This window comes from Cnephaeus nilssonii (genome assembly GCF_951640355.1).
Source record: "Cnephaeus nilssonii genome assembly, chromosome: 3".
NCBI classification, from domain to species: Eukaryota; Metazoa; Chordata; class Mammalia; order Chiroptera; family Vespertilionidae; genus Cnephaeus; species Cnephaeus nilssonii.
In genome coordinates this window covers 18,166,235-18,182,027 of record NC_137074.1, presented here as the reverse complement: position 1 = coordinate 18,182,027, position 15,793 = coordinate 18,166,235, and the positions used below count along the sequence as shown (strand labels likewise).

At 38.7% G+C, this 15,793-nt stretch overlaps 1 protein-coding gene across 12 annotated transcripts in view; it reads right to left on the bottom strand.

Annotated features, from left to right (window-relative positions):
• Positions 1-15,793, bottom strand: part of MBNL1 (muscleblind like splicing regulator 1) — a 170,576-nt gene that overhangs the window by 130,386 nt on the left and 24,397 nt on the right. For 9 of the 12 annotated variants that reach the window (XM_079766216.1, XM_079766224.1, XM_079766227.1 and 6 more), the window contains exon 2: positions 7,455-8,481. The exons of 2 other annotated variants lie outside the window; for them this stretch is intronic. In XM_079766216.1, the coding sequence (XP_079622342.1) occupies positions 7,455-7,628 (174 nt within the window). In that variant the 5' untranslated portion in view covers positions 7,629-8,481. Of the gene's footprint in view, positions 1-7,454; positions 8,482-8,671; positions 10,047-15,793 lie in introns of those variants that run through there. One more of the 12 variants, XM_079766223.1, reaches the window with a different exon arrangement.

Sequence of the window (15,793 nt, the reverse complement as noted above, 5' to 3'; positions counted from 1 at the left end):
GCCATATACTTAGAAGAAATACTAATCTTTCAAATACATATAATCTTTCCAATTTGGTGGCAGGGTTCTTGATGTTATCTTGTGTACACTCATTCATTCATTAGTTGAGTTAACATGTAATGACATTTTGCCATTTACTGTTTTAGGTCCTGTGTCATAAATTTGCCTTAAACATTAAGTTTTATTCTTAAGTGCTGATGTCAGATGCTTTCTTTGTGGAATCCATAGGATGTAGACGTCTAAATTAAGAAGCAATGTTTGTGAGAAAGGTGGCTAAGAGTAGAGGCTCTGAAGTCAGATGATCAGGCTTGGAGTTCACATTCTACTGGCCAAGTGACCTGGCACGTATCACCTAACTTCTCTGTCCTTCAGTGTCGCCAGCTGTGAAATGGTAGTAATAAAGGTAACTTCCTCAAAGAGAAATACTATAAAAAATAAAAAACGCTGAAAATACTGACCAGCATAAAGCAATTTCAAAAAAATATTAACTCATTTTACTTTTATTTCAGAAGAAACAAACAAATACATCTGTAGGAGAAGCAGAAATAGGTATCAGAATAATTATAAGTTCTTTCTGCCAAATAAAATCATTGGAGACCTGTTTTTATGACATGTGTTCCTGTTCCAGTCCAGTTATACATACGTAACTGTGTACATAAATATACATCGGCAATGAAAAAAATAAAAATGAAGCCATTTTCTTTTTCTATATAAGTAAACATCAATCCATTTGTGATATGCCAGGTTTTATTGACTAAATATAACAAAATTTGGGAAGAAAAGAAAAAGACAGCCCTGCTTAACCAGAAGTGATGACAGGTTTACCAAGATAAGAAGATAAAGGTTTCTCTTCAATTTCGATCTCCCCTCAACAACTTCCTATACCCAGGTGTTTTTCAGAGTTACTTGATTCCAGAAGATTCCGGGGGACGGGGGGGGGGGGGGGGGGGAGAGAAGGGGGAAGAATATCTCTCTAATTCTCCCATCCCAGTGACTGCCCTCCTGAAAATTCCTTCTCCCCTTCAACCTTATCCATCAAAGGCTTGATTTTATACCAAGCAACATTTTAAAGACTACAGTTCCCACCTTCCCTTGCTGCCAAAATCAGCCAATGAGAGACCAGGAATAATCCCTGGGTGAAGCTTAAAGGACCTTTATTCAGAGGAGCCTAAGTGAGCTGGGCTGTGGTCTCTTTTGCCCTTGCTTCTTCCTGCCTCCACAGTGGCCATCTTGCAATTTTGAAATAATCCTAAGGTTGAAAGCATGTGCTCCTCAGGAACTAAGGATGAAGAAACCTCTGTCCTAATGACTATGGAGTCATCATATAGGCCTGGACAACTGGCCAAAATATAAACCCTTACTCTGTTAATGCCACATGCTGGGGAGGGAGTGTCTCTGTTACTCAATGCTGATTATAATTCCTTAAAGACAAAAGTGGCTAAATCATTTTTGTGTGACTCCAGAGAAAAACATAAAGAGGGATCAGAAACAACAGCGAGGAAGCCGAACAATCAGGAAGCTGGAAAGAACGCAGAGATGAAACATAAGGAGACTAGAGGTCAGAGACGACCAAGGCCAAATGTACCCAGGAGACAGCCTTTCAGCCAAACTGTAATGTATAAGGGTTATAACTCTCAGTAATTTTCAAAACACAAGTCCTTATAACATAGAAAGTTTATCTCTAACAAATCAAACTTTTTTACCTCAAAGTGAAAATCTTTTAAAAACATGCCAGAGAATCTGCATAACACTGTAGGTGGTGTGCAGTTGATGTTATTTGTAGAAGAAATATACTATTAGATTTAAAATCTTTGCTCATTATAAATAAATATTAGAATAAGAATCTTCTTATTCACTAGAATTACTCTTGTTCACATTGAAATTCAGAGAAATCGCTGTTCTAATAATGTATTATGCACTTCACACAATTAAGTTTGCTTAGCTTTTCAGTTGCTCTGACTGAACTTTCTACATATTATTAATAACTATCGTTAGTGCTAAATCAAAATCCATCTGGTTATGTAGCCATGCCCACTGATGGTCATAATCTTTGGCCTGTTAATATAGAACATTGCTCCCCTATCTAAAAGCATGAGATGTGTTCCTGCTAAGGTTTAAAAAAAAAAAAAAAAACCCTCAAAATGTCCTCAATAGGATCTCTCTGTAAGAAAATAACCAGCTTTGCCTACGTCTGTGGGAAGGCAGAGACACCGCTCAGCACGAAAGGTAACGGATTAGTGATGCCGGTAACTGAGATCCTCTACTTATCCTGGGCAAGGAAAACGATAGGGTAAGCTTCCCAACCCAGGTCCCGAGGTGTCTGTTCTGGCTCTAAGAAACATTCCATTTCTCACCTCTCCAGTGAACTGGGCGGATGTCCCACACTTCCTGACTGGGAGATTTTTACCCCACACTGCATGGACTCTTTTAAGTCACAACAGTCGTGCAGATGCAACTGTTTTGAGGCTGTGTGTGGAATCAGAATTTTGTGTAGGTTAACCAGTCTGAGTCACAATTAAAGTTTGAACTCAACTGGGAAGTGCCACAGTGCTTTGGGTTGAAGTTGTTTTCAGTTTGTCGCCCACACAAATGGAAGCAAGGCTTAAATGAAAAAAAATAGAAATAGAAATTTAGACGCAGGGCACCAAAATCTTATGGAAGGAAACAAATTAACTAGCTCTAGAAGTAGTGCCTTCGGTAGCAGGATTCAAACCCTGGCTTGAAATACGTCCAAAAGTTTAGAAATCTGCACTTACTTAAAAAAAAATATATATCTGTTTCTAAAAGAATTCTAACTATAAGAATATAAATAGGTAAAGGAATGAAGTTTTATTGCCAAAGCAGCTACAGCCATTGAGAATTTCATTAAGGAAATGTTCATGTCAAAGCTGATGACATCACAGCACATTTACAGGGTATTCTTGACAAAGCGGTGCACTTTCCGCTTAGAGAATACACCTGGAACTTTGACATGATACACACTGCTACACAAGCCATGCCTTATTGTCAGTTCATGTCCAAAGTCGTTATGGGCAAACAAGGAAATCCTGCGTAAACCTGTCCCTGAAAGACACACTGAATAGGTACCTCTGCGTTAATAACATGTCCAAGTTTTAATATCACATAGGAAACGCCATTACGAAAACAATAATCCAACAATAACGACGACAAAACTCTTGGTAAACGTCACGGCAATGAGAAGCCTGCCAGGTCAAAGCTGTCACTGAAAATGGGACGTTTAGTCTGAAACTTGCAGGTATCATTTTGCCAGGATTATCAGTCAAGCCCGTCGAAAAGTTAGGATGAGAGGACTGTGCTGGGGATTTGGGAAGAGCAGCACTGGGGACAATTGCTCTGTTGAAGGTACACTGTGCTGACAACGGAGGGCCTCCTAAAATTTCACTGCAAAGACCTCCAGGACCATTTCATAACGTCCGGTTACGCCAGCCCAGTCCTGTGTGAGCAGCTAGAGACGGGACTGGCCTCACTGACTAAGGTTCTAGTTGTTCATTTACCTGGATGCTCACTTGTTTGTGTCTTCTAATAGCTGATTTCTGTACTGCATATACTCTTCCAGGTCTCCAATTACACTTCAAACGGGCTCACTCAGTGCCCTTGATTTTATGCCACCTTGCTGTGGGATCCGATCTCTGATATATCTGATAAATTTGATCGGCTGTGCTATCTATACACACAAGTGTGTATGACTGTGAAATAAATGCTTAATTAGCTTAAACAAAATTGCCTAATGTGATAAGAGAATAAGTGACTATAGTTTTCAAATATAAAAGTTTTGTTCTATTTTTGGAAAATAGATAATAAACATAAAGATTATATCTCCCCACCCCCCAAGTACCTGAAAAATGAATGTGTTTTTTTTTTAATTAATATGCAATAGTCTATTTCTGTTCATCATGTGGTGAAAGTTTTGTTAGGATACAAATCACTTGGCATCACATTAAAATACATTCTGTAGGCTTCTTTACATCAACTACCTAAATTTTAGTTTAGAGATTGTTACTAAAAAAAATATATATATATATATATATATATATATATATATATGTAACTTGCCATTAACTATTAACTAAATAATAATTTCTGATACCTAACGTTCTAATGGCAGCTTGCAGGGTTGATATTGTTCTTTTAATTTTTGTTCTGTTTTGTCATCTCTTCAGAAACCATAAGAAAAAAAATATTGCTCTAGAATAAAATGTACCTTTTCAAATGTTCATGGTTTCTGGTGTTACTAAAACACTCAAATCTATAGTTTGCAAGAAATTTAATTCTGAATTTGAAAATACTTTTAGATTATTGTATATTAAGACTACAAGTTTAAAAGAAATTAAGTGACAAACATGAAGTACTTAAAATATTGTTTAATTTATAAACCAGTGCACATTATTACAGCCTTAGCTCTTTCTTATTGTTGTCATTCCACTGCTAATATGCTATATATATATATATATATATATCTCCCTCATTACGATGTATTCTCATTTTACTAATCAACACATTTATTGTGATACAAAATTCTGTTTTCATGGAGTCAATTTAATCTAAGTTTATTATTTAAACTTTAACATCACCAATGGGCAACTAAAATACCATCGCCTAATTTTCTTCCTACTGCCTTTAGTCATATGCCGATCGATTTCTTTTAATAATGACTTTTCTCAACTGTTCGACTTGTGTTTTTAATGAAACAAAGTCTCCTCTTCTAAGCAGAGAAGTCTGCTATAAACGTCAGTCACCTGGGAGGCTGGCCAGAGCCTGCAGCAGCACAGCTGAAGGGTACAGCCATTTCACAGGGTCCGCGCGCTCGGCCAGTGTTTGGTTTGCTTTTCTAACTTGCTAAAAATAGTCGATTACACAGGCTACCTCCATCTCACGGCTCAAGAACTCACAAAAGGCTGGACTGTGGATCGCAGCAACACACAGAACACATTTTATTAAAGAAGTCAGGATATTGCAAGTTTTCTCAATTCCTTCCGTTTACTCTCTGAGACAATACAAATGATCTAGCAGTTACTGGCATGGAAATCTCATAATGCTCCCAAATTTCAGAACTTCAGGCATGAGTCACAGACTTACTTGAACTGTTTTTAAATATGTTTTTGATCTATTTTAGCCACAGAATTGAACACAGGAAGACTACTATACAAAAGGTAGGATTCCAAACACTGTACTAAGAATCACATGTGTTAGAATTATATATTAAAAAAAACAACTAATTTTTGAAACATGAATACTTAATTACCTTTTCAAAAATTCTAAAATTAATTCTTACTATAGTTACTTAGATCCAAGGAACTATTGCTCTGGGAATGAAGCTTCCCCATAAATACATTTGTGTCTTCTTCCTCAGATTCAAATCAAAAAAAATTTTTTTTAATCAGGTTTTAGACTAGAAAGTAAATTTCAGTTTCTCTTAGAAAGACAAAGAAGAGAGACGAGGTCTGCATTGATTAGCTGCTAAAAGGGGTTCATTTCATCAGTCCATTTTTTTAAATCTTCAAATTATTTGTTGTTTAAAAAAAAGTAAGCCCTTGGTGTGGCGGTTGAATCCTGTTAACCACACAGCTCGTCTCTCAGCAAAGCTGCTGCCCTACTCAAAGGCGGACTGTTTTGCGGCCACAAGTGAGCAGCGACTAAGAAAAATATTTTGAGATGGAAAAACAGCAACTGCATTTTAATGTTCCACAATGTTCCCAAAAGCTGTGGAGGCAAGTCTTCTGTGAAACCACTCAATGTCACAGCCACGTTAAATGTCCTTCATTTTGCAGCTACGAGTGCACCATCAACTGTCTGTAGGATTAAAAATTGGATTTACTAGTAATTGGGTCAAAACAGGGTTACTTATGGGCACAGCTGTTTACCGGCAAGTGTAATTAGCCCTTCGCCCCTCATTTTATGGATCCCCGTTTCTCATGACACCTAAATTCAGTCGGCAGGAATTTAGGAATACATGTTCACAAAGCTACGACCACTGTGCCCTTCAATGGTGTCTGCAGAGTAAAGGGGGGGGGAAGGACCCAAGGATAATTTATAACTTTTGCTTACTGATCTTTAGGATTAGGACATTAAGAATAATCTAACATTGTAAGTTATCTATGTTACTGTTAATACCCTTTTCTTTTTTTTTTTTTTAATCCTACTCTGAAGATAATATCCTTGAGTCTTTGGAGAAAACTTTAGCAAAATGAGCAACTCAAACTGGACCAAAAAAGCAATTAACTGAAGTAGTTAACTCTTAAGTGCACTCACGACATCTGAGTGAATTGTATGTTGGCTTATGAGTTAACTATTTCAGTTAATGCACCCCACGTTACTAAAGAAAGCATTATATGATAGCAGTATTTTTTTTTTTTTGCAAAACAAAGGATAAAACTATGAGACTTTTACTTCTATATGTATATATGTAGAAATGACAGAGAGCTCCGTCTCAAAGGCTCTAAGAGGGAATTATATTGGCACATTAGTATTCAAAGGCAATTGAATTAAACAAAACAGGCAGAGCACCCAGGAATCTTCACACTCCTAGACTTGACCTTGCATGTCAAAATTAAAGACAGGTATGCTGTCTTTTAAAAGAGCCACTCTCAAACCTGATACCTGAAATACAAGGACATTTCTCAATGTCTAGTTATACTAAAGTGAATCTTTTAGTATTATGGTGCCCACGAAAACTAACTCTTAATATTTCTAGCTGAGATTGTTACAAATAAAAAAATAATTAGGATCTAACAGAAAATAAAGTTCCTTCACATTAGAAATTTAGAAGCTAAAAAAAATTCCTATGAATAATAGTACTTAAGAGTTTCTACTTATTTATTAAACTCATATTCAATAAACTTTATGGCTTAGACAGGGTGCTGTAGGCAGCAGATCAGAACTTCTAATTATTTTTTCCACAAATTGCATTGCTTCTGGCCTTAAAACAATATGCTCATACAATGAAAAGGAAATCCATAACGTCAAAATATTAATATAAAACATCTTTCCAGTTTAGCTGACCTAATATTTGCTATTCTTTGACAACATTACAGCACCTTTGGAAACAAGCAAAATCAAATCATCTTCATTCAGCTTCTGCCATGGCCTTGTATATAACCTATGCATATGCTAACACACACATGTATCTACATTTACTATTCCTATAGACACTGACTTATTACTAAGCTAAAAAGCTGACACTTTCTGCTCTAGAAAAAAAAAAAAGCATAGCATTAAAGGACTGGTAAAGTTATTCATAACAAACAAGTTTGGCCAGGCTTGCTTCTATTGGATCTCAATCAAGTCCCCCCCAACCCCAACATCATCAATAAGAACATCCCGTAGAACTAAACTATTAACAAAGCAACCCATAGTTCCAAACTCAGTGAACTCTATGTCCACATCCCCTTTAGTCAATTATTGCATAGCCTTAAAATAATATAACATTTACTCACTTTCAATGAATCAAAGCAGGCGATTACTCGTCCATTTTCAACTTGGCAGCTTTTCGAAGGATGTGCAAATTTACATTCCGTGTCTGGCCGTGAGCAAGTCCCCCTTTGGAACTCTCTACATACTTCCAGTGTTAGCCATTTTGTGTCCCGAATTGGTGCGACACTAACAGCCATGTTTAGATTTTACAGGTAGTTAAAATTTTCAGTGAAACCAACAAACCCAACCCCCCCTCAAAAAAACAAAAACAACTACCAAAAAAAAAAAAAAATGCTGAACTGATAAAACTGTAAAATGATGATGAAAACGTCCCCTCCAAAATACTTTTCCCCCACTCCCTGCTTTAAAAGTACATGGAAAATTGTGTTGTCAATATCAAGGAAAAGATCTCCCACTAGAAATTCACAGCATGAAACTGTTAATTCAAAGAGGTTTTGGGTTTTTTTTTTTTTTTAGAGAAATCCTAGGATCTTAAGTAGATGCACGTTTAAAAGTAGGGCCTGGAATCAGCCTTGTGCTCTCAGTGACCCCTTCCCAGTGCCAATTCTGAGCCCAAAATGCAAGCATGGAAACGTGGCAGACCCCTGGACACCGATTTTCCAAGCTGCTCTCAGCAAAGTTGTCTGAAAGGGAATCTCCTCACAGCTGAATTTGCAATGGAGTTTGGTGGTGCAATCGGTATTGATTAGTTTGGCATAGACAGATGCAGCAGTTTAGAGCAAAATCGAGAAAAATGATTTTTTTTGTTTTGTTTTGTTTTGTTTGTTTTCCTCCTTGATTTCCTGGCAGAAGATATCTTACTTTTTCAGCAAACTTTTCTTTCAAAAACTAAAGCAGCCTAGGGCAATGCCAGATACTTAGAGCTTTTCTCTTGATTCTAAGTAGAAATGGGGGTGTCTGGGCTAGAGGTGGAGGGTGGATGTGCTGTCGTCACAGTCTAGCTGGCAGCAAGCAAGGCAAAAGCAGAGACTGCTCTAGAAGCGGTTCCAAGCAGCAGAGACGTCAGGAAAGGCACTTCTTAGTACCAACCTGTAGAAAAAAGAGATAGGTTAAGATTTACTAAAGTAGCACTTCACCGATGTCCTACAGTACCACCACCTTGCCATGTGCTACCAGACTAAGTCATATTCGTGTCAGCTCTCTTGCTCTCTGTCTCTCTCTCTCACACACACACGCGCACGCACACTCACTCACACACACGCGCACACACAATACTTACAGCGAGGCATATTGCAGCCAGCCATCGTAGATTTATTAAAAAAAGGGGCCGTTTCCCCTGGTGAAGCAATGCATGATAGAGAGATAACCAATCACAGATAGTGTTGCAGCAATATTCTGGGCAGCAAGCCAATAGTGTGGGCTGTCTTATGAAAGGTCGCGCCTGTCAGACGTTCATTACTATGCTATAAGCACAGAAAATGTCCATCAGATGTGACTTATTCCACTGCAAGAGGACGAGCATGTGGGTTTTGAATTTACCCAACATGCAGTTAGTGGACTAAACCATGTTAGTTTCCAAACAGCTCCTAAGGCAAGTCCGAGCACTTGGAGATCGTGGCCAGAGAGAGGGGGGCGGAAAGCAAGGTTTTAAAAATTGCAGCTGACTCCCAAGCTGCTCTACCCCCACCCCCGGCTCTGCGCAGGGACGGGCTCTGAGCAGCCTGTGCCTGCTGCCCTGACACGTGAATAAAAAAGGAAAGGGGTGTTTACGAATGGTACGTTCTCCTGACCTATCCAATTCACTTCCTTCTGAAGCCCGAGTCCTGCCCCTCCACTGAAAAGCAGCACTCATACTGTAAAACTATTCCATTCAGCCGGCAGACACTGTGTCAATATATCACAGGCAGGCGAGATAGGAACAAAAGCATCCTTTATTCGTACATTTTTTAAGCAGAAGCTGAGGTCATGTGGGGGAAAGAAGGAGTGCAGTGTTGTCAGTGTGTCTGGCAAATCTGAAGTCAACCTCAAGGGAGAAAGTGATTCCATTGCAGGAACATTAAATATTAAGTGAGCAATTTGATTTGGGCAGCTAGCGTGATGCACTTCAGGGGTACCAGTGAAGCCGGAGGCTGGGGGGGGGGGGGGGGTTGGGGGAGATCCCCTATTGCCTAATTACCTCGGCACTACAAGACTGCTCCTTAGAGCAAGGCATTTTTGCTTTTAGCAACTTACTTTCTCTTTCATTCAGAAGGGCAGACTTTCAGAAAATGTTTAGTAGTTACAGAAGCAAAAGTACATATTTTTCCCTCGTGAATGGTATCAACAAAGTAAACAAGGCTTTAATAACTTAAAAGTTTCACACTCCAAAGAGGCAATGACATAGTATAATAAGTAGTGTTGGATTATACTTCTTCAAGGGCCAAAATGGTCATTTGGCATATGGTACATTTATAACCTAGGCAGCAGAAAATGGCCTATAATATAGACTACATAACTGAACCAGAATATAGAATATGAATATATATTACACACACGTAAACCTGAATATCTAGAAAATATTTTTAAAAATTTATTTTAGGGTTAATACTGTCATTCTTAACATTATTTTTTTAAAAAACCTACCAAATACTTGGCTTAGAAAATCCTGAAGTAACACTACAACTTTTGAGAAAGATGAAAAAGAACCAACTCATATCAATGCTCAAGAAATATTTTTGTTTTCAAAATATTTTCTGGCCCTAATTCCTAGTTCTATCAGAACAAAGTCAAGTCAGTCACCAACTCTAACATCCATCCACCTTCCTGAATCTTTGCCCTGATTCAGAATTTCTCAGCTACTTCATGCCTTGAGCATGTAGCACACCTGAGTCAACAATCTCTGTTGTCCTTCCCTCTAGAGTTTTGAAATGCCTCACCTGCAACATTCACTTCCTGCAAAAGCCAGCTAAGAGGTCACCTCCTTCCAAGAGGCCACCTCCTCCCTCTCCATTCATATATTAACCTGCCTCCTCTGAACTACTACAGGGTTTTATTTCCTTATAGGTCTGATCCACTGTCCCCAAGGCAGAAATAATCTTTGCCTAGCATAGTGATGAAAAAGAAATGGATCTCCATAAACGAGGGTAAATCAAGTGATCGATGACTATATATCTGGACTGGAATTATCTCCAGGGCACAAAGATGCACAAACACACGAACGAACACACCCTTGTAAACATATGTAAACATGAGCACAACACATGAATATGATCACATACTTGAACACACACATATACACACATCCGTCACTGCCGCTATAAATTACCACATCCCAGCGTCACGTCTACGAATCGCCTTGGCCTGGACAGCTCCCGCGCACATTCCACACAGCAACTTTCCCCAAACCTCATCACTCTCCAGTCCCTACTCCTCCGTGTTCCTCTCTGTCAACAGGGTATGGTCTTATATGTCACAGATATTTCCTAGTCCAAATAGCGGCCCTAGGGCATGAACTCTCTCTCACCTTCCTGCCACCCATCTTTACACTTTCGGCATCTTCTCAATCTCCCAGGAGTTTTCCCTTCTCCTGCCCACAGTTGAGCTTCCACCTTGACTCACCTTTTCTCAAGATTTCTTTCCCTTTATACTCCCTCAATATATGAACTTTCCCTCAATTCTTTCTTAGCCCTCCAAGGGGTGAAGTAACTCCAGAATGGAGGCGGTGGCCTGGCAGGAGCCAGGGAACCCTGGTGGCTTCGTGTCCTCCTCTCGGGAAAGCTCCCAAGCCGTCATTCCCAGACTTATGTCTACAGTGTCATCTACACGCGCTGTATTCCTGCTCCTTCCTCTCCCAGTCACTGTGGAATCTGGATCCGTGTGACCTCCACACCTATTACCTCACCGTGCAGCAACAGCCGTCAGTGCCCCATAAAAGCCAAATCCAAAGCCTTTACTTGACCTCTAATACCATTTACAACTCCCTCTTTCTTCCTATTTTTTTAAGTTTTCAATTACAGTGTACAGTCCATATTATTTTGTATTAGTTTCAGGTGGACAGAATAGTGGTCAGACAATTATATATTTTACAAAGTGGTCCCCACCTGGCACCGTACATAGTTTACAATATTATCGGGCAGAGGGGGTCAATGGGGAAAAGGGGAGACATCTGTAATACTCTCAATAAAGATAAATTTTAAAAACAAAATTATATATATACATATACAGATATATATACATATGTATGTGTGTGTATATATATATATATATATATATATATATATATATACATATGCACTGAGTGTCCAGATTATTATGATCTCTGAACACATGCATGAGGCCTGTAAAATATATATATTAGAGGCCCGGTGCATGAATTCGTGCATGGATGGGGTCTGGCCAGCCCGGCCAGGGGGAGGGGACATGGGCGGTTGGCCGGCCTGCCTGCTGGTCGAACTCCTGGTCGAGGGGACAATTTGCATATTAGCCTTTTATTATATAGGATATACACTGAGTGGCCAGATTATTATGTGTTCAGAGATCATACTAATCTGGCCACTCAGTGTGTGTGTGTGTGTGTGTGTGTGTGTGTGTGTGTGTGTATACACATATTATCAACTCTATTCCCTATGCTGTGCTTTACATCCCCATAACCATTCTGTAACTACCAATTTATACTTCTTAATCCCTTCACCTTTTTCACCCAGACCCCAACCCTCCTTCCCTCTGGCAACCATCAGTCTGAGAACTTCCTCTGCCTTAAACCTTTCTCCTTATCTTGAACTGGCACAACCTAGCCTTTTGGTTTCTCCCAGTGCTATACTCTAGCCTCCACCCTTTCAGAGAGGAGCCGGGAGGAGCTGGGAGGGTTCCTGGCATAGGCCATGCTGCTGGGAACTCCTGGGTCTTGTTACAGGCTAACGCTTTGTTTGGTTTGACACATACTTCCTCACGCCTTCAACCGGGCAAATCCCTTCTCCTTGTCTAAGTTGCTATTCAAACATCAACTCGATAAGACTGGGCTGACTATGGTAAACATTATTCCATCTCAGATTATTCTCAGTACTTTGTATCTCTTGGTTCTTTTAACCCCTAGGTTATAGACTCCCTGACAATAGGGTTTATCACCATATTTTTACCTGGTACAGAGAACAGAGATTTTTTTTAAATGTTTGATAAATAAATTTTATTTAAACTGATGATGATAAACATTGCTATGACTATATAAGGATGTATCCCCATCCCTGAGAAAATATTTCAGCATCATCCACCCTATATGAGGAAGAAGGATGGTACCATTAAAAATGTCTTCAATGCTTGGAAGTTATGCCTAAATACAACTACAAAATCCATTTCTAGAAGTTATTACTTTTCCCTTCTGCCATGTTACAAGCTTAATCCACTCAATTATTAAAATGCTGGCAACTGGGTGCTCTATTTTTTAATTTCCGTAGCAGAGAAATATTACTTAGTTCAAAAGGCATTATTGGAAGAATTATAGACATATCTCTATAAGTTGAAAATACTACTTAATTGTAAAGTATATTGGGGAGGATGATAACCAAAATATTTATAATTAGCCAGGCATGGACACAGAACAATCAGAGTGAATACCAACCTTTATGCATTATTACCTAGCTGTAATGTACCTAATAATATGTGTTTCCACCTCTGACATGGGGCAAGGGGTGGGAGGGGGGTAACAAATGTAGATTACACTTTATAAATTTATTTGACTAAATTGCTGATATCAGATTAACTTTCTCTTTTGCTTAAATAAAATAATTTCATGGGAGACTGAAAATCTTCATAACTTAATATATTGGTAATTAAGATTTCATAGGATTTGGATTACTACTGAATTCCCAAAACATTTCTTCAACTAGTAATGGATTTTTGTCCTATACAACAATATTGAAACAGGTGTGGGTAACGTCCAGACTTTTATAATTCTTGCAAACATATCTGCCCTAGAAATATGTGTTGCTGATAAATATTAAAGGAAATATTGCTGCTGTAAAGATATTTACTAGATAAATTGTGTATGAGGTAAATTTCTGACCTATATTTCAACATCTATATAATAAACGCCCAAGCAACCGTTATGGTGGAACAACCAGAATGACCGGTCGCTACAATGCACACTGACCACCAGGGGGCAGACGCTCAATGCAGGAGCTGCCCCCTGGTGGTCAGTGTGCTCCCACAGGGGGTGTGCCGCTCAACCAGAAGCCAGGCTCACGGCTGGCAAGCGCAGCTCCCGCCACCACGGCGGTGCTAAGAAGCAGCGAGCCAAGAGGTAAGGAGCAGAGAGCAGGCAGGCGGTAAGGAGCAAGGGGTCCCCGACTGCGAGAGGGCGCAGGCCAGGCTGAGGGACCCCCCAGTGCAGGAATTTCATGCACCAGGCCTCTAGTATTATAATAAACTTCCCTCAACAACAACAACAAAAAGTTTAGGGAATTTAATAGTTTTGCAGCGAGAATCAAACTTTTTGAAACCAGACTAATAACAAGCCCTTTATTGATCAAATTCCAAACACTCACCTATAGAGTTCCTCACATTATGTGACTTGTTCTACAAACAAGCAAGCATATACTGCCACAAGAACCAAAAACCAATTTCTCCTTGGGTGATACCAGAAATCACTTATTTTTTACTTTAAGATATGAGGGGGGAAATAAAAAGGGGAAAAAGAAAATGTAAAAATAGAGGAAAGAAAGTCAAGAAAAGGTTCAGGGATAATTTTTTTTTTAAAGCATGGGAAATAATTACTCATAGTAATTGATATATGTTAGCATTAAACTGACAGTGGGTGTCTTCATATAAATATCTATGTAAAGGTACATACATACTTCAATAGAGTATAGACACTTAGAAGGTATGAGAATAAAATGCTATTTTGGAGAACTGGATGGCTTCCGTAAGCAAGATAAAATTTCTTACTCACATATGATTACTAATCATTTCAGTTCTTCTGAACCAAAAGATAGGTGGCCTGGTCCTATTACATCTCAGAGTGGATAGCTGGGAATTTTGGGGACTTTTTTTTTAATAGCTTTTGATTTCTGAAATAGGTTACATATTGAGGAAGTTAACTGAGTAATTATTTGAGGGCTTTTTTCTTATTTACAAAGGCAATTTTTATCTAACTGGAAGAGATGTCCAACTTCACCATGTATATTTTGTGGGGACAGAAAGGAAGCCCCTTGCCCCAAACCGTAACTTTTCATCCCCTTCACTGGTGTCAGCAAGTCCGTAATTAGCAATGCATTACTTTAGTAATTATTTAATACATTACTAAATAAAGTTAGTAAGTCAATAAATAGATTAAAAATCAGTAAATTTATTTGGAAAATTAGTCATTTACTATGTCAGCTCATGAACAGTTTTGCCCAAGGTTCATCCCAAATATTAACAGAGATTTCAGTATACAGCCCACTAAACATTTCTGGAGGCTGTATAGCCATTTCTCTGCTCGCCAAGTTCCTAAATAGAGTAACAGAGCTGTTATTTATTATATGGGAAAAACTGTGGTCCAAATGAGTTAATGCAGTCTTCAGCAGTATTCAAGTCTACGTAACAAAAAGCTGAGGTCAGTGTTTCTCAGCGAGGGGTAAGCACACAATTGAAATTTTAAGTGATACAGAAACAACATACTTTTAACAGAAGCACTGGAATGCTAACACTAACCCATCAAGCCTGTGATTACACAGGTATTATAACTTACAAAGGGCTAAGTTTTAATAAAAAGAATTTAAAGAATAAGACTAAGTAAATATATTGGCAAAAAAAATATTGAAGGAGATATGCAAATGACTGGTTTTAGAAATACTGCTGTGAAAATAAGATAACTTTCAACCACACAACCTCTGGAATGGAATGTCAGTGTGGCCTGCTGGTAGACACACTGAAAGGTGCTATGGGTGACAAGTCACTGCCAAGGAAAGAAAGGCTGTTTACCAACTCAAATAAGTAATCTAAGGTCTGTCAAAGCATTCCTTTAAAATTCTGATAGGTCTGATTCCCTAATCATCAAGTGGTCCCTTATTGGAGGAATAAGGAAAAAACGTTAGTGATGCACTCACTATCCCCAAACATCAGAATCCAAAAGCAGCTAACCAAGCTACACTCACATTAGAAAATGATTATGGTCCCTAAGTACTTATAGTTAAGACAAAATAAACATGAAGCCTCTATTCAGACAACGATTAAAAAGTTAATTTTGAATCGATTCCTCTACCAGGCAAAATTTAAAAGTCTTTAAGGTCATTAGAAGATAAATGTATCACAATGGCTCATTGCATCTTGTATACCAGGTCACTAGCTTTGTACCTAAATAGGCCTTCATCCAATCCCCACTGCAAAGTTACCTTCCTATCAAAAGTATTCAACCAGAGGATTTGAACAGAGAAGTGTCTACTTCTCA